Below are 27686 nucleotides of genomic sequence, written 5' to 3' on the forward strand. Positions count from 1 at the left end.
TGCTTTGACTGTCATGACTCCTCAGGTACAAAGTCACGTGATAAAACCAAACCTTGTTGCCTTATCACGGATAAGGCACAATGTAATCTGCTGTTCACCCTCTCGGGTATCAGTTCACAGGACCACAGTGGTTGTAGATGTACAACAATTTAATGAGTTGAATGTTTTAAATGACATAAAGCTTTGTCAAACACATGAAAAAACAAAATCTTACACAACGAAAGGATTTACAGAGACAAGGAATGGTACTGTTCAATTTGAAGTTGTCTCCTTGCGACTAAGAAAAATACACTGTACACCAACAAACATATGTTTTGTGTAGCATATGAATGGTTTTTTTCTTTCTTATCCTCTTAATCATCTTGTGACCCCTCAGTTTTATCTTACAACCCTTTCAGGGGTCCCGTCCCTCACGTTGGGAACAACACTGGAGCGATTTGACATGTGTGAGACATTGGACTTAAGTGGCTGATATCACAGAAAGTATCAAAGTAACAAATCAGAAAAAATAAACAATATCATTTATTAATGCAGAATATGATTTTGAATGTTTCTGAAAATGAAAAACATGGAACGAAATAAACTACTAATGTTTATCCTAAGAGGGAGATATTCAATATTGTTAAATTTATGACTTTCTCTTAAAATATATGTTGCATAATAGGGAAGCCAAAATAATATGTGATCCACAAATGTAAAACAATGGGTAACCTTTTTTTTTTTTTAATTATCTTTGATAATTGCTGATGCAACAATTTGTAAGAGAGCCAGTTGCTTGTGGGTTCTGAGCTTTAAACCTATACACTTATCACACTACGCTATGTCAATAAAAAAAAAAAGTCAACAAAGTGTAGAAATGTAGTTATATACATGTTTTTTTTATATATATACTTTAAATATTTTTCCTAAGCCACAAAAGCAAAAAAGCACGACAAAACATGGAAATTATTCAGTTTGGTTTGAGTTTTGAGTAGAAATGTCAAGTTTAAGACATACTGTACATGCTGTGCTCTTTGCCTAAAAACACAACTTAAACATGACAAGAAAGAGACTTACTAACAACAACCTGAGAATGAACACTGCCTTAAAACCTTCCTGCACAGCCTACAGTAGTCATTTGTTCCAGGATTCTGCGTTTGGGAAATGGCAACAAATTTGATTGTTCTCGGAAACAACTGTGACAAAATACAAAAAGCATCATAATATTTACAAATACAGTGAGTTTCTTCAGATTTGGAAATGACATTGTGGGGTTCAAGTGAAAGCTGTGTGATTTAAATATGAGGGTATTTTAAAGTACAAGACTGGTAATATTCTATATTTTTGTTATTGTCAGCAAATCTCAAAAACAACAATGCCTTCTGCTTCTCATTATTTTCGGTCTTTCCTATCCTGTAGCACTCAACCCCAAACCTGTTGGTTCCTACTGAAGATCTTTGGTCCCAAATATATAGTTTTATTTTTTTTCAATACTCCGTAATTCCCTAAACCAGCTGGGCACTGTAGTTTGTAGCATTTGTCAAACGAGCAAATTGTACATTTGTTGGGGACTATTTTTAACAGTGGATTAATACACATTCTGTGCTACTACGATGGTGTAGAAGAGTTTGACTCAAAATAAACCACAGCACCCATGTTCATTGTAATAAAGGAACATATCACACTGTGTTGCTTGCTAAAGCTTTGCATTTAGTGCCAATTAGCAAATTTTAGCATGCTAACACTGTGAAGTATGATGATAAAAACTAAGATGGTGAACATGGTAAACATTCCTGCTAAACATCAGCATGTTAGCGTTGCCACTGTGAGCATGTTAGCATGCTGACATTAACATTTAATGCAAAAAGCAATACTGTGCATTGACAATACAATGCCATATCCATTCAATTTGGTTTAATTACACTGAACGACGGTCTTTGGTGGAAGTGAGGCACCCATATTTGGTTTTCACTTCTGTATTAGTAAGTACAAAGTTGAAAAATTTCCCAGTCATAAACCTGGAAGTTGACACAAACGTTATTTACAAGTCAGAGCTAGCTGGGTGTAGACAAAAATGGAATGGTCTGCAGCATGTCACAGAGGAATAAGCTATATCAGGCTTTGGTTAAACAGAGGGGTCCGTTCATTGTTGTTTTTCATCCAACACATATAGAATATCACCAGCCCTGTCCTTGAGGACGTATCAGAGGAACAGGGAAAGAGCATTGGCCTGTATTGTTCACAGCCTTCCATTTCAGGATGTCTACTTTGTGATTTAACCTAATAGCCATTCTGTCATTTAAGCTTTTAAATAAGAGAGCACTTCGTTCAAATATGAATAAATTGCCATGGAAACACTCAACTTGAATTTTGGTGCATTTTTGAACATTCCTGGTATGATCTACAGGATAGGATACTTACAGATCAGCGTGCAGACCTTGCATTGAATATCAGTATTTGGCGTAAACCACAGCTGCCATTTCTGTGTAATGGTATTGTCCTGTACAGATCAGGGATGATTTGGATGAAGCAGAAATGTATGCACATCCAGTGGACTCTTGAGTCCTTTAGCTTACGCTTTGGTATCAGTCAGCTCCCAAATCCATGGTACACCTTTCTTAACAGTTGAAGAAGCTTAGCTCCTCCTTAGCTGCCATCATGGACAGGGTGCTGCCTCGACAGGAAGGGTCTTATATTAGCAGGGATATCGTTCTTGTACTCATTGGCATAGATAACCACTTTTCCGATGTCGTCTACTCTGCTCATGTGGCTGTAGTCCATAGAGACCCCAGAGTCTGCTACTGCCATGTAGGTGTACCCGGGGCCTTTGGACACCCAGGCGTGGTTTGGGTACTCAAAGCTGGACTGTGACGAAAGGCGACCCGACCCAGAGCTCTGCTGCACGGATCCCAGGTCAGAGTGAGATTCACACAACGCAGTCTTCCTGGAGGCAAAAAGCACCTCAAGGGGTAAGGTCTCGAGAATGTCATCCAGGTGTTCGTCTACGCTGTGTTTGTTGGCACTGAGGGTGACATAGGCGTCTTGAGACTCCAGCAGAGAGGACTGGGAGCAGGGAACAGGGTCCTGGTGGAGCCCCCGTAAGCGGTCCATCAGCCAGTGGTCGTGTGGTGTGGCTCTCCATCCCTTTGACAGAGCTGAATAATCCCTTTCCAACGGCTCGTCCAGCCCTTTCTTTGCATCCATGTCCTCCTTTCTGCCTGTGGTCAAAGCCCTAGAGGCCTTGGGTGGTAGAGGCGGGGAAGACGGTGAGGGGCAAAGGCTGAGCTCCGACAGGACTTCCAGAGGAGACGGACATTCTTCTAAGTTGAAGAACGGTGGAGTTAACCATAAGCCTCCGTTGGTCTGCCCCAACCACTTCTATACAAAAACACAACAAAGGATTATGAAAACTCTGTCAAAATGTCTGGCTATGACTTCATTTTCTCACCATTTAGCAGGCTAACACACTAAAACTAAGATGGTGAACAATATATCTGCTAAACTTCAGCATGCTAGCATTGTCATTGTGCCAGCGTGTTGACACGCTGATGTTACCATTTAGCTCAAAGCAGCCTTTGTACAGCCTGACAGAGCAGCTAGCAAGGCTGTACAAGGCTGTCTGGTTCTTACCTGAAAATCCCCACCATGAACAGTAAAAAGGCCTTGGAACTTGCTGTCAGGAGTAGGAATAGTCGGCCAAATCTTCTTCACAAGAAACCTGAAAAGAGCGCAGATGCTGAAAATTGAATGCTACATTTTGTCTTTTTCCACTGATCAGCGCTGTAAGATTCTGACGGAGGCAACCAAAAAAAAGTGTTTGTGGCTGGTCAATAAGCCACGTGCTCCCGGTTGACTGACCTGCGGTGGGACAGGAGCATGGTGAGAGACAGCACAACGAGGACGAAAGAGACGATGAGAGTCAGCGACACGATGAGCACGTCGAGTTCTGGAGGAGGCACAGAGAGCAAACGCCAAGCAAAAGAAATAAAACCAATGCCGACTGGAGCTTTGCCTGTACAGTGTTTACGGACTACGTATTCCCTTTGACACATTTTTGCATTGCACATATGAATGAAGACTAACCTCCAGGCAGCGTTTTCACGAACACCGGGTCACTCCAGGCACTCCAATAGCCGTTGTAGCTAATCCCATCCAGTTTTACACGGACTTGCACCTTGTACTCTTTACCTGGCTGAAGTCCTCTCAGGATCAACTCTGAGCTGGCTCGCGCCACCTCGACCTGCAAAACAGTCCTCAACTCATCAATACAGGTCCGCATGTGCACCTACCATTCAAAAAAAGCTTTGAACATATCAGTGTAGGTCATGAAGAACGTTGGAATAACCGCCATACCTGCCCCACGTGGCTGTCCGCCGTAGTGTAGCTGACCTCGTACATCATGCTGTCATCCATGTACTTGAGGGGGGGGGGCACCCAGCTGACATTGAGCTGGCCTTGCTGACCCGTGCTGTTCACTGTCACGTTAGCCGGAGGGTCCAGAAGAACTGCCACGCAGAAAAACAGGAGGCAGCTTGTTAGGGAGGATTGTGAAGGAAGTCGGGGGAAAGATGGTGATGTCACGCACGCTGACAAATCCTTTTAAGTTGCCCGTTTACACATTCAGCTGACACAAAGCAACATCAGCGTTCATATCTAGTCGTGTTCGTGTCCGTCTGTCCTAATATTCACTCTCCTGTTAGCTCTGTTTTTGGTCTCCACAAACTCCTGAGGAAATATCCAGCTTTTTAGCAGCTAGATGCTCCGCTATGTTCACCAGCTACTCACTAACTTTGTCTGTCTACCATTTTGGTGCTGGACAGGAAGTGTACAGTCGGCTTTTAGGGCTTTTTCTCAGGAATAAGCTGCCTGTTGCAGCCGAAAAACAACATTGATGAGAGCTGCGCGAGTAAATCCACAACAGTAAAGTTGTGGGCCGTAAAAAAACAAAAAACAAAAACAAAACGGTGAACTGAAAGACGCTAAGACATAGTCTAATAAGTCAGTGATAAGTCTCTGTGAGTTTGTCCCCACAAGCGACTGCTTTCACACACAATTAGTCACGTGATCAAATGTTAATATAAAAATATGAATTATAGCCGCTTTAAAAGACGTTAATGGGAATTTTACAGGCAACGGAAATGCGCGTAATCCATCATTCTCACACAAACCACTCTAATGCTCCTCTGACTGGGCTGTTCAGCGGAATTTGGAGGCGGCGGTGAAATAACTCACAGACAAGCTCGACGAGAAGGCTGCGATTGTGGATCGGTATTCCCCCTCGATGAACGCGTATGTCCATTTGGACAAACATCTGGGTTCGGTTCAGGTGGCAGACAAACAGCCTCTTCCCGCCTGCTGCAGGGAGGACTCTCAGCGGGCACCTGCTGCTGTTTTCATTTCTGCTCGGGACAGAGGGGGACAGACACACCGTGGGTTCAGCACTAGGACTGATACACTGACCTTTTGTTAAACACCGGGTCAGTGTTTTGAACCCTTAAATAGCAGGTAAAAAGAAAACTGCAGTATATTGACCATACTGGACACCACATGGCCGGCTGTCATACGCTGTCCTGTGCTGAATGTGACTTACTGGTAGGTGTATGTGAAGGAGTACTGATCCACAGAGCCGGCCCTCTCCTCATCTTCCTCCCAGAAGCACGTGAAGTCCTTCCTGCCTTCAGCAAAGCACTTGGGGTTTTCCAGCTCCTCTTTTAGCATCATAGACACTGTGGAGGTGAAGTAGGGGGGGGGGTGGGCAACAGACAAGTGTGAGAGCAGCCAAAGCCTTTTTGTGCTCGCTATTGTTGACTTTGATATGATATCCCATTACCTATAAATAACGTGGTGTGTCCAACTCATTATGTGAGAGGGAGTTCTGGGCTTATTTTATTTTTTATTTTTTTAAATCTACCCAACATTTCCACTTACTTCAAAAGCTTCTGTTTTGCTGTCACTTCAGGTATCAATAGCCCCGCAAAAAAAAGTTAGAAGAAGTTATCCTACCTTTTTTTTCGAAATCTTGTGCGCCCCGGACGATGGGAGGTGTCCGCATGGCGCCGAGTATCATGTAAAGTGCCAACAATCGGCTCAAGCGGTGAGGTGTCATCCTTTTGTCCTCTCTGTGAACAGAAAGACTTTGGCCTTCTGCTGTCCGCCTGCATAACTGGAGAACAAAACTGCCACAAACGCGTCTGGCGCAGCTCTCGCCTGGGGGGGGGGGGGGGGGGGGGGGGCTTGTTTTTTGTTTAGATACCATGGATAGCGCAACGCGGTTACGCGCCTGCTTGTGAGCGATAAGGTGCGTCGAGGCGAGCTGTTTACTTTCTCCCAGAGGCAGTGACGGGGAGGTGGGGCACGAGCAGTCTTACACAACTTTTTTACTCTCTTGTTGATGGGCGGGAATCACGCGCTCATTGATGTTTACCACTTCTTTCTGCTGCCGTGGTGCGTAAGTGAGTCGCGCACTTGTGCCGTGCGTCAAAGCGCACAAACGCCGAGATAGACGGACAGAGATGTGCCTATAAAGGGGAAGGGGAATACCAATAATAAATCAACTGTATTTTTTTTATTTTTCAGTGGGTGTGTCCTGACCATTGTGTCACTGTAGCTCACGGAATCTGACCCCTCAGCTCCCGGCTGGCCCCGGGCCAATTTAATCCCTGCATGTGCCCAAGTAACGGAAACCGCAGAGTGTAAGAAGCCGACCTAAACGGTCCCTTATCTACTTACTGCACCCACATGTTTTCTTCGTTTGACCAGCATTATCAGAGCTGCAGACACCCTTGTTTCTTCACCCATGATAAGTGTGTGTGTGTTGGGGGAGGGAGGGAGGGAGGGAGGGGGGGGGGGCGTAGCGGCCCATCCCCAGGCCGTCAGTTTAAATGCAATGAAGCACTTCTTTACATCAGCTGACAGGAGAAAAGGACAGCCTGAAGTGGGCACTGATGTAAATAAAAGCTGCATTGCACTCACATGACGACACATTTGAACTTGCTGAAGTCAAATTCAGCTCCACAGAATTGCAATTAAAGTTCAGTTTGAAAGTCTCTAGAGGCCCTGCGCAGGGAAGGTGTCTTACTGACCACAGTGGCAGGAAGAGGAGGATGAGGAAATCTGTATTGTTGTGGAGGACAATGGCAGAGTGTGGTTTCTCTGGTTCTTCAGATAAAACGAGGGGAAAAAAAAAAAAACGTGTTTTGGGGTTAGGAGGTAGGATGCATGGTAGTAAATTACACTTTAAATGCTGCTGTCACCTCTGTAACTGATTTGTGTAAAGGAACTGAAAGCAAGGATTGGCAATTACACCCCTTTCTTTTGTAATGAATATATTCTTTATTTTCATATACACATTGTCCAACATATTCAACTTATTATATCTTGTCTATAAGATGCATTTTTTTTCCCCCACAATGCTTCCATCCAACCAAAAATAAAGGGATCAAATGGTCTGATGTGCCCTCTTTTTAGAAAAGAAAGCAACCAATCAGGAATGCAACACACAAACACAAGTAGATCACAAACATGAGAAAGAAAGAGCACAGCCCAGACTAACGGCTCTGGACGCTACGGACGAAGCGTCAGAGTCAGTAGTTTTTCAATATGGCAGATACTGGACAAAGTGGTTAAACATTTAGCACAACAGTGCAAAGTACAAGTCTAGCACATTCAACATGTATTCAAGCAGCAGCCGCCATCTTAAGCTCCTTGAGTGAAAGCATCACAGATATTATATGACGCCTCTGCGTTCCATTTAAATACGTAAAACCTGTGCAAACCTGCACAGTGCATTATGCACATACTGTACGTTGGAATACAAATGTAGTGTTATGAGTCAGTGACCTTGCACACAGCCTCCTTCTGTTACACCCCCTGCATGAAAGCTCAGTGTGGTGCAGATGGGGTGATAATATCTGATATCTGTAGAACTGTATCACTGTTCAGAAGCACACGCTGAGGGGAGAGATAACTGGCCGCGGGCTCGTACAACAGCAGCGAGCGAGCTGACCACCTGGGGCTGCTATCGTGGCGCAGAGGTTATGGTTAAGGTTGATACTAACTGACAGTCGGTAGAGTCAGCACGAGGACAGTGATGGTCGAATTGTCCTTTAGTACGTTTGTTTTCCATTCCCGATTCCTGGTGAAATCCAAAGACACTTCAAATTTCAGTTTCATCAGTCAGGTTGACCGTTCAATACCGAAACGTACAGTTTGACTGATGGCAAATATAACATAACGTGGAATGACACGATGAGATATTACAGTTATGGGATTTTTCTGGTAGCGGCAACACAGTTAAGGCCTAGACTTATTCTTCCCTTTCAGAGTTTACACACACACACACACACACACACACACTGTGTTGCATTTCCACAAAACGGTCATTGTGTCAATAACAAGAAAATAACAAAGGTAATTCACCGCATTGTAAATACTCAGTTATTAAGCATCGTAGGTTTACCATGCCAACTGTTTTGCCATGCTGCAGTTGGGGGACTAGTGTGTGTGTGTGTGTGTGTGTGTGTGTGTCATGGTGAAAGCGTGTGTGCGAGAGAGAGAGAGGGTGTTTAAGAAAAGAGTGGCACAAAGGGGTGAGCGAGGACATGCCATGAGGTCAGGTCAAATGCAAGTGTCAGCGGAGTTAAACGACTTCCTCACACACAAGCGCAGCGAAGAGGACGGAGCTCAACATTAGTCTCAGCATTAGTGCACAAGGCGAGGCTTCAACAGCCTCCAGGAAGCACAGAGGGAGGCAAAGGGCAACACAAGACTGGCATTAAGATTCAGGTCACGATGAGGTTCACTGTGACATTCTGTTGGTTTTCTTTATCATCTTGCTTTATGCTTTAACTGATGAATGATGACACGTGCACCTCAGAGTCTCACAACAGAGAAATCAGCTGTTTTTTGCTGAGAGATGAGAATATTGATACCACTTTCACGTCTGTAAGCTAAACATGAAGCTACCACCTGCAGCCGATTGGCTCAGCTGAGCACAAAGACTGGGAACAGGAGGAAACAGACAGCCCAGATCTGTCCAGAGGTGACAAAGTCGTAACATTATGTCTTTGTTTATCCGTATAAAAAGTCTAACCCTAAGTCTTCGTGCTTAGCTAAGCTAATCTAAGTGGCTGCTGGCTGGAGCTTCATATTTAGCTTACAGTAATGAGAGTGGTATCACTCTTCTCATCCAACTCGCAACAAGATAGCGAATAAGCGTATTTTCCAAAAACGTCGAACTTTAGCTTTAAGCCTGGCAAAACTCAATATGCCCCTGTACATCACTTCAAGTAGACTGTACAAAACTGATTAATTCTTCTCTCCATCAATCAGTGAGCATGAAGCGTCCTAGATATGATTGGACAAGCACAACACACTCTGAACTGTTATTTTGGCAGCTGCTGTGTATCCACCCACAATCCCTTTCTGAATCAATCAGTGGCAAAAACTGAGTTCACGACATGCAGTCTGCTGGACGGGGGTCTACTTAGCAAAGTGAACTAAACTAGTAAACATGTACAGTGTGAATGTCAAATGAAACAGTGAATCCCTAAAATACAGCCATCTACAGACACTACTTGGCATCACTAGTTTCTAGCTATCTGCACAAATATTTGGCTCAGAAGATTAAAGCCGCTGAACCAATGTTTCAGTAAATTTGAAAGTCAGTCTGACAGCACTGATGAAGACTATCTCAGCTAGCTGTCCCTTGGCTGCTGTGTGGACAAAGCAGAGCTGGGCGTGGCTGGAGTGAAGAGAGAGGAAGAGGTGCGGCACTTTCCACGCTTGAGGCACAGAGAAGGAGTTGGTCTTCATGCATGAGTATCAGTGTGTGTGTGTGTGTGTGTGTGTGTGTGTGTGTGTGTGTGTGTGTGTGTGTGGATGTATGTGTGTGTGTGTGTGTGTGTGTGTGTGTGTGCGTGCGTGCGTGCGCGGGTTTAGCAAGCACAGCCCCCCTGGCTCTCTGAAGGCGAGTCTTTAAGGCCCTGGTTCCTGTGGTTGGTTACAAGGTTGATGTCTCCGTCCATGCTCTCGTTCATCTTCTCACAGATGACGTCCACTAGACGCTCAAACACCTGCTTCACGTTGATGTTGTCCTTAGCGCTGGCCTCGAAGAACTGGAAACCTGGAGTGGGGAGCACGGGCACAGAAGTGGCAACACATGATTTCACGAACACAGTAGATGTATGCGTGTTAAAATACATATACCGTACATGCACGCGCACAACATCTGTCTGAACTGCGTGGGTAAAAGAGTTTCTACCTAGCTCCTCCGCCAGTCGCTGGCCGTCCTCTGTGGGTACGAGCCTGTCGTCCTCCAGGTCACACTTGTTACCGACTAGGATCACCTGAGCATTGTCCCATGAGTATGTCTTGATCTGCGTCGCCCTGTGGGACGGCCATAAAGTTTCACAGCACATGATGAAAAGCTGTAAAACTATATAGAATATTATACAAAAAAATTGAAAAGAATAGGTTGCATGCTTTTACACCTCACACTTCCAGACTTAGATAATTCATTATTGACCACATGGTGGGGCTATCTATACCAAAAGGCAACCTTCTTCCTTAGTCTTCACACCAAATTTCATTCAACTCTTGAGGAGTTTTGGACATCATCTAACTAAATGACAGATGGGACAGAAAGCATAATCTCCTGGCGTCCAACTCACCAGTCCTGGACTGCGTTGAAGGAGTCCTGGTTAGTGATGTCATACATGAGCAGGAAGCCCATGGCTCCTCTGTAGTAGGCTGTGGTGATGGTACGGTAGCGCTCTTGCCCTGCTGTATCCTGCATTTACACACAAATACATTTCTATACTATGCTTCATACGCGTTGCATTTCAGGTATAAAACAAACAAAGCGTTCCCCTGTGATCATTCAATACATGATTTGAAACCACAAGGGGGCGATATTATCCAATGTATGACCTGTTGCTGCTCCACTCGTCTCTTACAAGTCAGCTCTGAGTTGCCTCTGACACAGCATATGTGGAGTAGGTCCATCATTTAGCTATTAAAGTGGGTGTTCTACTCAGACACCACTGTCAAATTCAGGTCTGGTTTATGTCTGGTTTAATTTGTAGCAGGTTAGAAAGTAAAAAAAGATAGTTATGGATCCTGTGTGGTGGGAAATATAAGGAGAGGCCATGGTGTGATTGCACTCTGTGAAACCTTTCAGCATTCCTCTCCTTCTAAAGCACTTGTCTTCATTATCACATCAAAATGCCACTCGCTCCGCTCCGCCCCAATCCCCCAGAAGATGGCATTTCGATATGAGCTCCTGTCTCGATCATTTCTCATCAAACCAGGACCTCTGGCTTGCATCAATAAAGCAGGCCAGCAAGAAGAAACACACAGATAACAGAAAGGCGAGCGTCACAGAGTCAGAGGAGGTGTGGCTACTGCTGTGGCACTGCCTCCCAGCCACAGTGAGTGACCTGTTTATCAGAACCATCTCCTAATTAAATGGAGGCCGTGTGGGATGTCACAGTCAACAGCTCAAAATAGTAAAAAAAAGGTCAAACAGGTAGACTGAGTGGAGCAACTCCCCTCCACTCTCACGGTTACTTGGTAACCTGTCTGAGTCCTTCATTTGCATCAGGGGCCTATGTGTCTGATGTTTTCCTCACAGTGAAGAGGAAGAAGAGGAGGAGGAGGAGGAGGAGGAGGAGTGGGTTGTCCAGGTAACCAGAGGCCATTGAGGGTTATGAATGTTCCATTACAGCCAGGACTGCTCTGGATGGTCGGCCCAAATGATCCCTCTCACTTTACAAAATGGGCAATACAGAGGGCAGTCTGCTGCATAAATCCTTCCAGCAGAGACAGAGAGAAAAAAACAAAAAAATACATTGTCTGCTCTCTGTCAGGGGTTATTTTTGTTTTAGCAAAGTGTGAAATATTCCAGCTCCATCTTTATCTCATTCATGCAGAGATGAACAAATATTTGGTGGCATAATGGGACGTTTAACCAAATGACCGTCTCCAGGGTTTCTATTGTCAACCCCAGCCAGTAAACAAAAGCTGCTCCCTCATGTGTATATGCATGATGATGGATAGGGAGAGGTTTAAATCAGGCCTCCTCATGGCCAGAGACTCTGACGTTACTGGGACCCTGATCTTTAAACGTGCGTCACCCCTGTTATATTAGCTGCCAACAGAAAGCAGTGGCACACACATAGGATACCATCTCCTGGGCTACCCCACACACACACACACACACACACACACACACACACACACAATATATATTGTATGTGTGGATGTGTTTATGCTACGTGTGCCAAAGGTGTGTGTTTGCTCAAAGATCAGAAACATATTTCCATGACACAAAAAGCAGGGATGTAAACAACATGCGTACACACTGTGAACACACTGCACATATGCTTGAGCTCACTGTGTATTCACTGTGTAAGGGCCATGTGGTGTGTTATCAGGCTAGCCTGTTTCCATGATACACAAAGGGAGGCTGGCAGCTGGCAGAGTGGGATCGTCAGTGATACTCTTTGTCTGAGGACTCTCAAAATCTCTTACAGATGGTGTTCAATGGGAACTAACATGGTTTTAACAGCCAGGAAATTTCACAGAGTTGATTATTAACACCACTTCAGGGAGGACTCGTATTAAGACATGCCTGCTGGTCCCACACCCTTTAAATACACTGCTACACTAGCGCTGCAGTCTGTCTTCATTATGTCTCCGTCAGAAGCTGATAGGGAACTTCCTCTGCTTCCTGAGTTTAGGAAATACCAGGTCTCTTTGTCATTGAACAGCACCACCAGTAGCCAGGCACATACAATATGCCCACCTTCCCAAAACCCAACTAATCACAAAATTACCAAACACACATTATATAGTCATTATGGTTAATTATTTCGCCCCTGCCGCTCAGCTGTTAGAATGTCACACACACACACACACACACACTAACACCGCATGTCATCTAATAGAGACACATATTTGGTCAGGTAGGTGAGTGTGTGTTTTGGTGTGGGCTGCTGATCTTGGTCACCGTTTGTCATACAGTGGCTCACACACTGTTGGTTCAAATGAATCATCTGTTTGAACAGCCTCAACAATGTATATCAATAGGATTTGTAGTGTATCGTGAGGATATGTGCAGGTAGTGGCGAAAAATTAAGGATACACCTTACAGTGCAATGCAAAAGCCCCGCAATGACCTCCAGGGTTCCGGTTTTTTATTCAGATTGTGAACAGAGAGGCGTTGGTCCCGCTCCATCTAGCTGTTTCCAGACTTCAGGCTAAGCTGAACAGCTATTGGCTGTAATGTAATATTTACCGTAGAGACATGAAAGTGGTATTGATCTTCTCCTCTAACTCTCAGCAAGAAAGCAAATAAGCAACTTCCCCGGAAAGTCAAACAATTCCTTTAAAGGGACACTCTAGAAATGTTGCATTGCACATCTGTAAAGTTGGGGTATTATGATGAGACAGCTTGACGTTTTGTTTCCAGTTTGGGTCGAACGCCAAAAACACTGAATCCCACATTTCCCAAAAAACAGACCAAAACACGACTCCAAATAAATGCCAATGATGAGCCTGTCTGATGGATGTGTAAGTATCGTGTACGCTGATAAGTTTGCCATTTCAACTTAAAAGGCGATAATATGTCAACGCCATGACCGCCAACTGGGCTTTGTAGCATCCAGTAAAAGTATGGAAACCTGAGAACTTAACTCATCAACTGCGGTTGATCCGTCTACGTTACACATTTAAGAGAACACCTCGAACAACAGTAGATGCCAGATAAGGGTAGGGAGCAAGAATGTGTATGAAACCATGAGGAAGTCATGCTTTTAACACTTGCACAATTCACAGGCTAAACTTGCACAAGGGCCAAACCCACAATTCTAGACAAACCATGTCTTTAAAGGTCTTCTGGTAAGCTTTCTATCTCCAAGTTGCCTGAAAGGGACTTCTTGGTGCCCCCAAGCATTCCACATGAGCTTACTCTCCTTTTCTTCATCTCCCTGTTTTTTCTTTATTTACATCTAAAACAATACAATCTGAGGAGACTGAAGCACCCACTGCAGCACTTTCTTTTCAGCCATTACAAACGGCAGTGTGATAATGCAATGTACATCGCATCGCATCTTTAATCCACTCACCCAGATCTGCAGCTTGATCCTCTTGTCATTGCGGAAGACAGTCTTGACCTTGAAGTCGATGCCCACGGTGCTGACGAAGGCGGAGGTGAAGGAGTCGTCTGCGTAGCGGAACAGGAAGGAGGTTTTGCCCACGCTGCTGTTGCCAATGATCAGCAGCTTGAACATGTAATCAAAGTTCTGGTCGGCCGCGTCCTTCTGGGAGGGCTGCTGCTGGAGTCGCGAGTCATTTGATGCCATCTAGAGAGGGAGGGGAAGGAAAGAAACCGATGTCAAAAAGCAATGCAGCATTTGGTGGAAACTTTCTACCAGAGCATCACCATGACTGCAATCAGTCTCAATCGCGACTCAAGATCCCCTTACTAGTTTTGTCAAAGCTTTAAACCACATCTCACGGTCTTCATTACTGAAGGAAACAGGTGTCAGTCATTAAGTGGCCTCAGTGTGGTACATTGATCAGGTGATGATCAAGTATATGGTGTATGACAGCTGGAGACAGGTTAAGGAGACCATTCAATCTGACCATCTTTGAACAGAGACAGGGGTTATGATCTCCCTCCATTTATACGACTAAGTATTACCACTGACGCGATGACACCTGAGCCAGAAGTATTCCCGGAGGCAAAGCTAGCAGGTGAACGTTGAGTGGAGATTATTTTTGTCACAAGTACTGAACCCAAGGTCAAAAATCACTGTAACACTGTATCAAAGGCAATGTGAAAACAACAAACTAAAACAGTTCATTGTCACTGCTATAACAGCGACAAATTTGCTCTGAAAACACACTTTACACTACCTACTCAGCACCAAAAAGGAGCATTTAGCAGCTAAAAAGCCCGATATTTCCCTCAGGATTTGGTAGAGAGCTAAAAGAGAGAGAATATTCGACTTACATTTGGCAGGTGACCTCGGGTACTGTGTGAGTTTTTGACCACTAGTAGTGATATGAAACAATGTTTTCGTTATGTGCATGACGAATGAATGCTCACCGGCTTGCAGGTGACGCCATTACACATTCCTGTCCGCAATTTCTTTGATCAACAGTTGGTGGCGGCAACACGCAAAGAAACAATGCGCCGACAAAGAAGAAGACAGATGGCAAGCAAACATGGGCTGTGGTCTTTTTTAGCTCAGGAAGGTTCCTAGCTGAGTGAAATGACCCGGAAGTATCTACGTGGCAGCCATGATAAGAGCTGGTGGAATTCTCAAAGGGAAGGTGCGTCAGTGCTTCCTTTCTAATCTCCTTTAGCATAGGGTACACTGGACTGTTTCCTTTATGAAAGGAAAGGAGATAATGTCGTCCCACAATTCCTTGCGGCAGCGACCTCGGCAGACACACATCAATAACATCTGCCGTCGCATAATTACGTAGCCTAGCGTTGGAGCGGTCGGATTCTCTCAGCACCGTGGTCCTTATGAATTCTCCTTCACATGTTTCCCTTTTTTTTAACTATTCGACCGCAAGCCATGGATGTAAACAAGTCACGATTTAAAATATTCTTTAAAAAAAAAAAAAAAAATCAGCACAGCCTGCTTAAAACTGAAGGTAAACAAATCTTGTTTGTTTACAAGAAGCCTCAACTGGTCTTCTTTAACCCCTATAGGCCACCTCATTGATTAATGTTCTGTTCATCAATTAATCGATTGATCAATTTAGCATTTCCGCACAAGAATCCACCATGCTCAACGAGCTGTAGTACTACTGAATCAAAGCTCGGCCAGATGTTAGTGAAATACATCTGTGATCAATGTGATCCTGTTACGACTTCATTAAAAGGTTTCTAATCGAAATGAAAAGGACAACAGTGAGGTAAAGTTTGGAACAGCTTTAAATTATGGGAAGCTATGCCATCTGTCCGTCCGCTTCATTGTAACCATTCATCTCAGTGTGATCTCTCCTGAGGGCAGGTATGAGATTACCTGCCATTAAGCCTTTTAGCGTCAGTCATCCCAAAGTGTGGGAGGAGGGAGAGCCGCTGCACAGCTGTAGGTGTGAAAAGGAGAGGGGAGGGCTCTCTATGTCTATCCCTCCGAACACACACACATACATACACACACACACACACACACACACACACACACACACACACACACACACACACACAGCTGATCAATCTGTGTGGCTCAGCCCTGCCTCTCCCGGTGAGACTCGTCTCCGTGGAGACCAGACTGGGACTCAGCTGCCAGCAAGACCCATTAGTGGTCAAAGCAGTCAGTTCACTCAGCTTTTAACTGGCCTCTGGTCTCCAGAGCAGGACAGATCACACAACCATCAAGGGCCATGATAAAAGAAAAGGAGAGGAGGCTCATTACTGAGAAATTAGAGAAGCCTTGGCAAAATGGTTTACGCTCACAATCATGTGACAGTGCCAGGGTAAGAGAGGACGAGTCCATGTTCCTCACTTGTATACTGATGTCTTGGTATTGTATCGAGCTGTGTGTCTGTTAAAAAAAATCACCTAAAAGAACATGTGTTACAGGAGTGCACGAGTAAGGAAACATTACTTTCTACACAGACCTATGCAACATTGCGTCCTGGCTTATGTTGTAATGGAACGCTTCTGTTTACTGACAGTGGGAAAACAAGATACTCTTTCACAACTTCACAGCTGAATCTAAAGCCTAGGTACATGCCCTATAAACACAATCCTTTCAGACCAAAAAGTAGTTCCCTCTGTGTCACATAAAGACCTCATAACTCTCAAGTCATTCTAATCTCTCCAGACATAGGCTGTGAAAACACACATCACATGATGCCTGTGCTGTGCAAGGGTCTCTTATAGATCCCATAGCAGTGATCCAACCACTCAAAAATTATGTTATTTTCTTGCTCCAACTTTCCCCCATCGGCTCAGCGTAAGCCTGAGGTAACCCCAGTCACATGTCCTCCATGTTTACTGGGTGTCTGCAGGCAATTTAATAAGTAGGCTCATACAGTCTATATAAACATGTTAAATGACTAATAAATTATTACGTTTTTCTTGTTACCGTGTGGCATAGCTTTATTTAGAGGTGTCAAGTTCCCTCTGAGTCGATAACCAGTTCAGAGCAATACAACTGGCTGTGATTAGAAAGCGTTCTTCCGTCACACGTTGAACACAACTGATGTCTGGGAACTTTGTGAAGCAACACTGGACAACGAAAACAAAAACAGGCATGACCAGATCCCCACTGAGCAGCTGTGATGACTTCGATAAGGGGCCCTGCACCAGCACCTGCCACGATATCAGGACAGGTCACCTCTGAGAGGGCAGACACCCACCATCCATTTCCTGAGCTGCAGCACGGATGAGAATGGGAGCTCTTTTTATGGCACACTGGAGCAGCATTATCTCCAGTAAAACAAATAAAGGCCATCACGGTGACCGGGGCCTGATGATGGTGCAGCCAGGCCCCTAAACTGGCACTGTTTGCAGAGCCAGGAGCCAAGCAGCCTGTCCGGCCCGCAGGAAATGACCACTATTGATCAGTTGGCAGCTGTCACATCAGTTCTTTCATTAGGGGGGGGGGGGGACTGAAACGCAAACATGGATGGTCGATAAAGGCTAGGACTTTCGTTTTTATTTCGATATTGGAAGAGGACTAATATTCCGGGCCAAATATCCTTACTTTGTGCAGCTATAGTGTGACGAACAACAACAGACAATCCCAAACATTACTCGGTATCATTCCGTGGAGATAAATGAAAGGGAAACTTTACTCTGAGTGCAGGTTCCCCTGTGGCACTCGGGCATGAAGGACGTGTGAAAACACTCTGGCAACTTAAACAAACTTTACCTTCTTGGTCAAGAAAGCAAGTGTCCGACTCGGTTCCCTTTCGACGCTCGCTCAGTGATGCGCGGCGGTCTTCCGTCCCGGCGGTGAGATGCCGGGTAAAAGTAGCCCGCGAAAGTAGAGCTATCACCTGAAATATCCCTACTTTTCTGCTCCCGGCAGCAACAACAGCAGCAGCAGCAGCAGCAGCAGCCGACCTGCTTTCCTCTCCTCGACAGGGCTCCTTCCTTCCGTTTCTTCGCTGGCGGACTGACTCGAGTCGGCTCCCGGATCTCGGTCTTGAGCGTTTGAAGCTGACTGCTGGTGTAGCCGGAGCTCCCTCTGTGACACTGAAGCAGCCGCTAAAAGCCGCGAGGCTGTGCCACAGTCCACACAGCTCGAGGAGAGGGCTGTCCACACCGTGCGTGCGCACGTGAGCGCGCGGGCACTACGCGAAAGCACACACCCTAGAGAAACAACACGAATAGTTTTATACTATCTCTGTGGGGACTGCAAGTGCGTTCAGGCTATTAAGTAGTTTAAAATAGTCACATTTAGTGTACAATGTTCACGTATTAGTGAAGTTAGAATTGTTAGATATGTATTTTCTCTCTTATGTCCCTGTGACGTCCTATAGGGACTTGAGTTTGGAAGGCCAATGGTATCACGTATGCACCCTGTTGTGTTTAAAGGAAGAGTTTGACATATTGGGAAATGAGCTCATGCGCTTTCTCGCCGAGAGTCAGGTGAGTAGATTGATACCTCACTTGGTACCACTCTCGTAGCTATAGTAAATGTGAAGCTACAGCCAGCAGCTGCTTAGCTTAGCTTAGCTTAGCATAACGTTTGTAAACGGGGGAAACGGCGAACCTGGCTCGGTCCAAAGGTAGCAAAATCCACCTACATGCACCTCTCATTAATGAATACGTCTACATCTCGTGTTTAATCCACTGACGGCAGAGCGTGAGAGACCTGTTTCCCCCCATTTCCATGTGCTAGTCTAGCTAACCTACAGCTGGCGCTATGGCCTCATATTTTCACTACGGACATGGTATCAATCTTCTCATCTCAATCTATCTCTTGGTAAGAAAGCGAACATGCATATTTCTCCGCAATGTCGAACTGTTCCTTTAAGTACCCATCAAGTCAGCTGGAACACACACACACAAACACACACAAGAGAAAACATGACAATGAATTAAATAACCACAAATTGCCACACAGTGAGCTGCGGCCTTCTCCAGGTACGCCAGACCCTCAGGTGGTTGCACATTTATTTAGTCAAATTAGGCTGCTAAGTCAGTTTTTATTCCCACAAATATCCATGGCCTCATGTTACCTTACACAGAAACGATCCCAATGAGGTATACAGAATGTATGAAAGGACTGGTATCAGATAGGTATAAAGTATATAAAGTATTTCAAGTATACAGTATGTAGTTCTCAGTCGTGAGTTATGGCATTTATCTTTTCTATATCATGTTCAAATACTCATACACTCTAGGTGTGGAACTCAGTGATTTTATGAGCTCTGATAGTTTTTTGTTAAATTATTTTGGTAAACACATGCAGAAAGGTTGACGATCACTAACTTTAAAGCAGAGGTGTGTGTCTGTGGTTAAAGCCTAGTCTTTGATAAATTGTACATTTCATTAGGATCTCAGTGTTTTCATGCTGCGTAGGTGCATATCCATCACTGAGATCAGACAATTGCAAATTAAGCCTACATTTCTACATTACAGATGAATGGATAAAGCTGCTTGAGACTCCCAGACTCATGATTAATTTAGCACACCATATTACTGCAGGGCTGCTCTGCAGTATTACTGGAGTTCCAAATAATGGTCCCTGAACTAGCAGCAGCCTGTGTTCGGAGTGTGTGATTGCTGTGGCGACTCTCTTACACACAAACACACACATTCATTTCCTTGTGTGGGTCAGGAATGAGGGAGGATGGTGGAACTTGTCTGGTGCAAGTCCCCAACACTTCCTTTTGTTTCCCTACTTCCTCATGTTTTACTTTGCACACCCAGAATTGAGGAATTTTTAAAGTGTACATTTTCTTCACGCTCTTCATGTTCATACTTGACTGATCCAAATAATCTACAAATCGCTGTATACAGTTGTTTTGGGGTTTTTTGCTGAGTTGTTTTTTACCAACCACTTCTTGGGCTGTATGGAGGAAATGAACATGTCACCTGGAATCTCTCCCAAGTCATACCATGAAGAGATATGAGTGGATAAACTTGTTCTTTGGTTAAACAGGGTTTATTTCCTGATGCCACTGCAGCAGGCAACTTGACGGGACAGCTAAAGACCCAGTGCATTCCCTGAGAGCTTCAGAGTGTGCAGTTGATGTCCTTCCTTGAGACACTTGGGACTAAACGACTAAAAGGCACATTAACACAATGTCAGCAAGATAAAACAAACTGTGTTCGGAGTGAATTCTGTGTGTTTATTCCATACTGTATTTTTATGAATTAGAATACAAAAAAAAATTTAATGATTACTGAATTTCTGAGTGCAGATGGAGGACACCTCTTAAAAAAAGCAAAAAGAGAAAACCTCATCCATTTACTCTCAGTCCCCCCCTTTTATATTGAAATGACTCCATTAGAATCCATTAGTGCCAATATTGTAGCTGGAACAAGGACAGCGCCTCTCTCAGCCCGTAGCTGGCCAAGCAAAGCACTGTTCTCTGCATTCAAGGCTGGTCCTCACAAAATCTGATGTGCGTCACTGGTAATTAAATCAAAACCTTCCTATTCCAAATCCGGGCACTGTCTGTTGGGTCTGGGTTCCCTCATCGGTGTGAGAATCTTTAGGGATTAAAAAGGACAGTTCCTTTCCAAACCAATCCATTAAAACAAGTGTTTGCTTTTAGAGCCTAAAAATCATGAGAAGACAAAGCAGACAGACCTGTTGTACCAAATTTAAAGAAATAATAGTTTGCGCACATGTAAGAATATTAACAGCACGCCGTTTAATCTTTCAAACACAGTGTTAATTCAACAATACATTCAAATATCTGGAAACACAATATTTTACAAATGAAATGCAGTATGCTATGCTCTGTGCTCAGCATTGGATCTATAAACTTTCCCTGAATACACCTGTATACACACACCGCCCCCTGCTGGGGATGCAAGTAAATTGCCCACACAGCACCTGAGGTTTGGTGATTCAATTTAAAAGAAAGTTAATAGAGTGTGATTTTAAAAAGAAATTTAACAGGAGGTATGATCATGAGCAATATAATCAAATATTAAAAACAAATATACAAAACAAAAAAGTACACCCTATTTTGTGAGACAGCATTAATTACATGCTGATTGACAGGATGAGAAGTACTTAGCCTGATTAAAGTGAACAGCAATGAGGACTCATAAGGACACTTCTATGTAATTACATACATATTACATCACATGATGTCTCTTACACTTTGTGAGCAAGATGCTACACATAAATTGAAACCTACTCTTCTCTAAATGCTGGATAAATTCAGAGCTGTGTAGATCAAATTAGTCGTGGTGCAGATGAACCCTATCAGGTTGCAGAGGTTGGACAACCCGTGGTAGCGGCCGAACGTGCTCTTGTGGACTCTGTACTTGGGGTCCTGCTCTTTGAGCTTAGCATAAGCCTCTTTCTGGCTGCCCAGGCCAATCTGGTTCCCCAGGCCATGCTCCTTCTCCACCTCCCTCATCTGGAACATCACCTCAGTGGCCGCAGGACCGAACCACTGGGCGTTCAGACCTGCCATGACGAGCGCCACAAAGTACAAACCCATCTGCAAGACAAGAAGAGATACCTTACTGTACGACCACATGGTGATGATTTACTTGGAAATATTGTCATTAAAATGAGTATTTTGTATTTAAAATTGCGTGATGTTTGACCTGCACACTTTCATGCCAGTCCAGCAGCTCTCTGGGGTGGTACACAGCATACACGGCCAGGCTGACAAAGTTGCTGCCCAGCAGACAGTAGAAGTATACAGGGAAGAGTTTACTCTGCACCAGGCCAAAGGTGTGCAGAGTTACCTGCCACACCAATGCAAAACCTGCACGCGCACACATCAAGATCAAGAAAAAAAAAAAGGGGTCAGAAATCCAAAATATAGCGCTGAAGCAGGAATGCATGTGTTGCAGCCATGACTCTTCCGTTTGTGCGCCTCATACCTGCTATGAAGGAGACCCAGACCTGCATGCCCCAGGAGAAAGAGAGCACCAGAAGGTGTAGCACTTTGACCAGGTCTGTGGGCTCCCCCTCTGTTACCATGGCGTCAGTCTACAAAACATGTACATAATACATATATACACAATTAGACTACATCATTGTGTTTTGTTGAAATTGGCTTCACTTCCTCATTGTTTGGGGTCCCACAGACCCCACTGCTGTATGTGAAAAATACAAAATATAAAATATTCCTCTAAATATTTTTGTAACATTTTTACAAGGACATGTACAGTATGTTATCCCACATAGTGATGTGACTTATGTTAGGGGTCAGATGCCTAACTCCCTGTTAGACCTGTTATGAACAAACTGTTCTAAAAGTCTAATAACAGAAATCCCAACAAGACTTCTTTGGGATTTGGGAGAATCACAGATATATGGAGCACAGGAAAATCCACTGTATTTAACCAAGTTTCACAACTTGGGGCTCTGAGAGCTTATAAGCAAAAAGTCAGGAAGTATAAAGCTGATAAAAACAATGTTGTGTGAGCTGTTAAAGCTGGCGTGCAACAGTAGGACTGGGGCCAGAGAGATAAAGGTCTTGTGTATCTTCTCAGCCTGGTGCTCCGCAGACCTGATAAGTCCCCGGAGTGAGATAAGAGTGCAGAGGCAGAGAAAATACATTTCGGAATTCACTTACAATTATAATGTATATAAGCACTCCCTAAGGCTACAACTCCTCAACATGAGGGGATAAAGGTAGACGCATGAAAGAGAAGCAGTGAGCCCGCACTCTGCCTACAGCAGGTTCACCGTTTCCAGCTCGGGAACTGACAAGCTAACCAGCGTTAGCCTCTGAGCTAAGGGACAGTTACACAAGTTGTGTGTCGGCAGCGTTGCTTGCTTCATTTTGCGTTTCACAAAAATAGAAATCACTCGCCACACGTTCGGCAAACGTGCTCTTACCTTGGTGTCCGTTTTCCCGTGAGTAATTAGGGTCGCCAACTTCAAATGAATAGCGTCGGTATGATCCCAGCTTCAGCCGAGCCACTTCCCTGTCATAATATTGCGAGCCCCGCCCCTCGAGGAGATATGGACCAATGGTATTTTTTGAAAATGATGATTTTATCCATTCACAGTCCCGCCCGTGTGTTTGACTTTCTGGTTCCCTTAGGTCCAAAGTTCTGTTGAAATTTAAGTCCCTTACAGAAGTTTTGACTGTCAGATTTCTCATTTTACAGAGCACCCCCCCCCCCCTGCTGCATTGGGACCTCTTGCTACAGTATGTGTCTTATAATAAGATACCACCAATTTCTCCATTTATACCTATTAGGTTTATGTATCTATTTTCATTGGCTGACATATTAGGTGGAGCTTATTAAAGCAGGTCATAGGATGAAAATAGGCTTGTATCTTCATCAGTGTTTAACGTGACACTTTGACAGAGAAAATAACACAATGTTCCTCTTACGTAGTTAAAAGTTGAATTCAGAAGTAAATAAAACCCACCCTTGCCCAACTCAACACACTACACGTCACAGCTTACTTGCATGACCAGAAGCTTATGATGGCTAATGTTAACAAACTCCATCATTTTTAGTCAGTTGTGCGACTCTAACACTACATTTTAGCATTTATCATTATCCCATAATTGCTTCTTGTGGCCACAGAGGCCGTCATTCAGGATAAGATGCATAAGGCGGTTTTAATACTTCACAGAGTTGTAAATGGTTTAAAAGTTGGGGGGGGGGGGAAATTCTCAAGTTCATAAGATTGTTAAAAGTGGAAATTGGAAAAAAAAAATGTATTAAGTATACACAATTTAGCCTGGGCAAGAACAAATAAAATAGCAACAAGTATTATAAATTGAATTTTATTGTTGTATATCTGTACAAAGCTAGCCATTTGAAAGTCTTAGCAATACATAACATTTTGAGTATGTATCTTGATGTATCTCTGCAAAGTAGCCAGTGATGGCAGCCATCAGATAGATGTAGTAGTAAAATTCCCATTGATGGTTTAAGTTTAAGTAAGAACGACATAGAGATTTTGGTTATTGGGTAAAAGACCAAAAGAGAGAACCTCATTTCACATCTTAATGCACATTCGACACTACATCTGCGGCTAAGAATTTAGACTTTATTAAAACTTTTTGAATATATCCTTTCTATATGAGATCAGTCTTTCTATTGTAATGCATCGTTTTGTATGAAATGTGCTATATAACATCCATCTGTTGGTTTGGTTTAGTTTTCAGGATTTGAAGGATGTCATGTTTGCACCATCACTACAGCAGGGCGTTAACTTAGAAGAGAAGATCCGCTATTGGACACACGAGGCTGTCAGTCTCCGCGTCGGAGCCAATCACAAACCGGTCAAATCCTCAACTAACCAATCAGAGGCGGCCCCGGAGAGATGCTGTATCCGGACCAAGCTGAAGACACAGCATCCTCCGCTGCTGGAAGACATCCCTTTGGTAAGACAGACAACGCTCTCACCATCACGCGTCTGCGAAATAATAATCCATAACAGACGAAACACGCTCTTCCGTTTTGCCTTTTACCTACGAAGGCGTTTATTAAAAGCATTTTTTAAAATCTCCTACAGTTTTTACCCACAGGCCAGCATCTGTTAGCGAGTTAGCTTGTTAGCGTGTAACGTTAGCGGCTTTGGCGCTTCAGTGCAAGTGCTTTGCCTGTTTTTGGCTGACATTTTAGCTGCGGACTGTGAATGTGGCTGTAATAAAACACAATTCAGATTTTACTACATATGTGGAGGCAACGTTAATTACTACCCTCGAGGGGAACGGTGTAAAGTTATCACAGGAGCATGTTAGGTTTGGTCTAATGATTTTTACCTGCGTGTGAGCCAGGTGAGCAGTGACTAAAGGCAAGCCATTAATGGTGCACTTCTATCTAGACATTACTTAGGTAGGTAGGTGTAGGTGGTGGCCTAAAACACTTTCTGTTGTTCAGTGGGTAAAGTATGCAAAGCAATAAAAAGTGACTATCGTGGATCAGTGAAATACATCAACAACAAACACAGGTAAAAACACATGGGTACGTCTCCCATACCTGACGGAAACAAAAAAAATATATATATTTATCGATGTTGTTTAATAATATTATGTATTTATCTTTTTCTCTGCAGATATACAACATTACAAATGGGGCGCAGAAAGTCAAAGAGAAAGCCGCCTCCCAAGAAAAAAATGACGGGTAACCTGGACATCCAGTTCACTTGCCCGTTCTGTAACCATGAGAAATCCTGCGATGTCAAAATGTAAGCAACTCAGTGTAACCCAAAATGCCTCAGAAGTGGAGAGAAATGCATCATGAACAACAGCATGACTAAAACACTTAACTGTCTTCCAGGGAACGAACCCGAAACACAGGAATAATATCATGCAGTGTTTGCTTGGAGGAGTTCCAGACTCCTATAACCTGTATCCTTTTAACCAACAAAAAAGATTGCAACGTCATATGTGGCCAATTGTAAAACTTCCACCTGCCAAGGAGGCTTGTTTTTGGCCCTGTTTGCTTGTATTTTAAGATAAAGGGTGTCTTGTGAAATGAAATGATGTAGAAAGTCAGTGGTTAGGTTTTTGGTTTGAATCCATACATTTCATAATGCATTTGTTAATATTGCAAGATGGGGCATTGTCAATGTTTTCCCAATTTTGTTATGATCTACTGCACTGACTTGAATAAATAAATAAAAAATCATGCCTATACATGACATGATGCAGATGCCGATTAAATATTCCTTAAGTTTTAGCCTTGGTGGAGGTAGTGTATGTCCCTTGACCTTTTCTCAACAGATCTGTCCGAGCCAGTGGATGTTTACAGTGATTGGATCGATGCCTGTGAAGCAGCCAATCAATAGCCATGTTTTCCCTGTGACTCCGCCTTCCCTCTAACCTCAATCACTTTACATTTCACCCCTGTGATTGGTCTGCTGAATTGGGTCCTGTTCAGCTAGCACAATGTAGCAAAGCCATCACATCACAAACAACGGAAGCATCATGTTTTTGTGCGTGACGTGCTTAGTTTAATGTCGCTACAGTGTGGCATGCTGAGCGTGACACGTTCCTCTGGCTGGGCCAGATGGTTGCCATGTTGTTTTTATCCCCATCACATTTCTCAGTGTAAAAGTTCTCATATGTCAGTGATAAGCTCATGATAAGTGTTTTTTTTTTTTTTTAGATTAGATAATTATGTCTTTTTTTTGGGGGACTGAATTGTCATATAATGAAGTTTTAAAAAGTGTAATGATCTGATATTTCCATTAGTGTAAAACATTCCATGTCCTCCGTCGGTATTCTTTGTGATTTATGGATCAAGAAAATATAATAATTCTGTTTTCTTTAGGTTGTATTTAGTCGATTACAATGACACACGTTACTTTTGTGAAAGTATTTTCTTTGTTTTCTCTACTTGTAGTTTTTTTTGTTGTCTCTAATGCACTGAAACATTGTTAGTTGGCTTCTTTTTTTTTTTTACTTTTTAGTTTTTTTTGGACCAGTATATATATTTGCACTGCTAGATTTCATCGTTTCCTTTATTTTAAAATCACAATCATGTCATTTCTATTACACTACTTGTGTATTTGTATTTTCAGGTAACGACAGTAATGAGGAAATTAAATCGGCACCGTATTTTTCAAGTGTTTTTTATTGCACAATGTCATGTTTAGTGAAAGGCATATAGGAAAAAAAAAATATCAAGAGGTTAGCAAAGTTTGAACAATGTTGAAACAAAGCCAACACATTAAGGTGAAATGTTACTATACATTTACTCAGCATTGTTGCCATTCTGGATATCACAGGGAAGAAATTATAATAAATGAATGCACTGTTAAAAAAAACTACATTCCTACATTTGCTTGAATAAAAGGGATGTTTAGACTTTTGATGGGCTGAAAAATACAGTAAATGTACATGTGCTTTTCCCCCCACTAGATGGCACACTGCTGCATGTCCTAAATCATGGCTGTGATGCACTTTGTTGCTGTATGACAATGAACAGTTCAAGAGCTCCAATCTGTTGGCCCTTTCAGCACGTGAACACAAGCATGAAGCTTATTTAACAGCTAATTCTGACAGTAATTTAAAGCCAGTACATCTGAATGTTTTACAAAGAAAGGTAGCAGAGGTTTTGCTGCGGAACACCGGACCACAAGTGCCCGAACCTCCTCTGTTTATAACTTTGTAGATGTACTTTTCTGCTTTTCCTAATGTGTTGAAAACGAATCCCGTGACAGCTAATGACGCCTCTGACCTTCCAATAACATTACATTCAAGACATTCGGTGGGTTAACAGTATGACGCTGAACTTTCTCATCTCTACATTTGGCGTGATTCACTGAGCAATTCTCAGCAAGCCTTTGACATTGCCATTTACTGACAGTGGTGGATGAAGATACTTTACTTCAGTAAAAATAACAATACCACAGTGTAAAAGTACTCCGTTACAAGTAAAAGTCCTGCATTTGAAATGTTACTTCACTAGAAGTACGTAATTATTATTAGCAAAAGGTACTGAAAGTATGAAAAGTAAAAACAAATACTAAAAAGTGGCCTCTGTGAGTGTTATATTATTACCTATACTTGCAACATATTTTATAAACTCATTTGTATGTAAAATCTTATTTTGT

At 43.3% G+C, this 27686-nt stretch overlaps 4 protein-coding genes across 4 annotated transcripts; 1 reads left to right on the top strand and 3 right to left on the bottom strand.

The window, feature by feature from the left end:
- Positions 1 to 149: 149 nt before the first annotated feature.
- On the bottom strand, positions 150 to 6123 carry epor (erythropoietin receptor). Its single transcript, XM_070922743.1, has 8 exons — positions 5983 to 6123; positions 5570 to 5705; positions 5212 to 5378; positions 4333 to 4484; positions 4063 to 4219; positions 3838 to 3925; positions 3610 to 3697; positions 150 to 3357 (listed from the first exon to the last, which is right to left on the bottom strand). Exons 1-8 carry the CDS (start codon positions 6083 to 6085, stop codon positions 2626 to 2628), a joined length of 1623 nt encoding a protein of 540 aa, XP_070778844.1. The 5' UTR covers positions 6086 to 6123; the 3' UTR covers positions 150 to 2625.
- A 1164-nt stretch (positions 6124 to 7287) lies between these two features.
- rab3db (RAB3D, member RAS oncogene family, b) lies at positions 7288 to 18194 on the bottom strand. The gene is made up of 5 exons (XM_070923806.1): positions 17880 to 18194; positions 14106 to 14342; positions 10650 to 10768; positions 10241 to 10365; positions 7288 to 10102 (listed from the first exon to the last, which is right to left on the bottom strand). Exons 2-5 carry the CDS (start codon positions 14340 to 14342, stop codon positions 9915 to 9917), a joined length of 669 nt encoding a protein of 222 aa, XP_070779907.1. The 5' UTR covers positions 17880 to 18194; the 3' UTR covers positions 7288 to 9914.
- Positions 18195 to 20815: 2621 nt separating this feature from the next.
- Positions 20816 to 23086, bottom strand: tmem205 (transmembrane protein 205). The gene is made up of 4 exons (XM_070923518.1): positions 22998 to 23086; positions 22034 to 22142; positions 21752 to 21915; positions 20816 to 21642 (listed from the first exon to the last, which is right to left on the bottom strand). The coding sequence occupies exons 2-4, from the start codon at positions 22131 to 22133 to the stop codon at positions 21340 to 21342; spliced, it is 567 nt and encodes a 188-aa protein (XP_070779619.1). The 5' UTR covers positions 22134 to 22142; positions 22998 to 23086; the 3' UTR covers positions 20816 to 21339.
- A 2111-nt stretch (positions 23087 to 25197) lies between these two features.
- Positions 25198 to 26004, top strand: elof1 (elongation factor 1). The gene is made up of 3 exons (XM_070923796.1): positions 25198 to 25313; positions 25406 to 25476; positions 25852 to 26004. Exons 1-3 carry the CDS (start codon positions 25198 to 25200, stop codon positions 25914 to 25916), a joined length of 252 nt encoding a protein of 83 aa, XP_070779897.1. The 3' UTR covers positions 25917 to 26004.
- Positions 26005 to 27686: the final 1682 nt, after the last annotated feature.

This window comes from Enoplosus armatus, chromosome 17 (assembly GCF_043641665.1).
Source record: "Enoplosus armatus isolate fEnoArm2 chromosome 17, fEnoArm2.hap1, whole genome shotgun sequence".
Classification (NCBI taxonomy): domain Eukaryota; kingdom Metazoa; phylum Chordata; class Actinopteri; order Centrarchiformes; family Enoplosidae; genus Enoplosus; species Enoplosus armatus.

Coding starts and splice junctions, on each gene's coding strand:
- epor (XM_070922743.1), bottom strand. CDS start 6,085: ATGACACCTCACCGCTTGAGCCGATTGTTGGCACTTTACATGATACTC. Junction 4,220..4,332: donor CGGACAGCCACGTGGGGCAG/GTATGGCGGTTA, acceptor ACTGTTTTGCAG/GTCGAGGTGGCGCGAGCCAG. Junction 3,926..4,062: donor CGTGAAAACGCTGCCTGGAG/GTTAGTCTTCAT, acceptor TGCCTCCTCCAG/AACTCGACGTGCTCATCGTG.
- rab3db (XM_070923806.1), bottom strand. CDS start 14,342: ATGGCATCAAATGACTCGCGACTCCAGCAGCAGCCCTCCCAGAAGGAC. Junction 10,769..14,105: donor GGATCAAGCTGCAGATCTGG/GTGAGTGGATTA, acceptor GTGTAAATGCAG/GATACAGCAGGGCAAGAGCG. Junction 10,366..10,649: donor TTCAACGCAGTCCAGGACTG/GTGAGTTGGACG, acceptor GCCGTCCCACAG/GGCGACGCAGATCAAGACAT.
- elof1 (XM_070923796.1), top strand. CDS start 25,198: ATGGGGCGCAGAAAGTCAAAGAGAAAGCCGCCTCCCAAGAAAAAAATG. Junction 25,314..25,405: donor AAATCCTGCGATGTCAAAAT/GTAAGCAACTCA, acceptor ACTGTCTTCCAG/GGAACGAACCCGAAACACAG. Junction 25,477..25,851: donor GTTCCAGACTCCTATAACCT/GTATCCTTTTAA, acceptor TTTTCTCAACAG/ATCTGTCCGAGCCAGTGGAT.
- tmem205 (XM_070923518.1), bottom strand. CDS start 22,133: ATGGTAACAGAGGGGGAGCCCACAGACCTGGTCAAAGTGCTACACCTT. Junction 21,916..22,033: donor CTGGGTCTCCTTCATAGCAG/GTATGAGGCGCA, acceptor GTGCGCGTGCAG/GTTTTGCATTGGTGTGGCAG. Junction 21,643..21,751: donor ACTGGCATGAAAGTGTGCAG/GTCAAACATCAC, acceptor CTTGTCTTGCAG/ATGGGTTTGTACTTTGTGGC.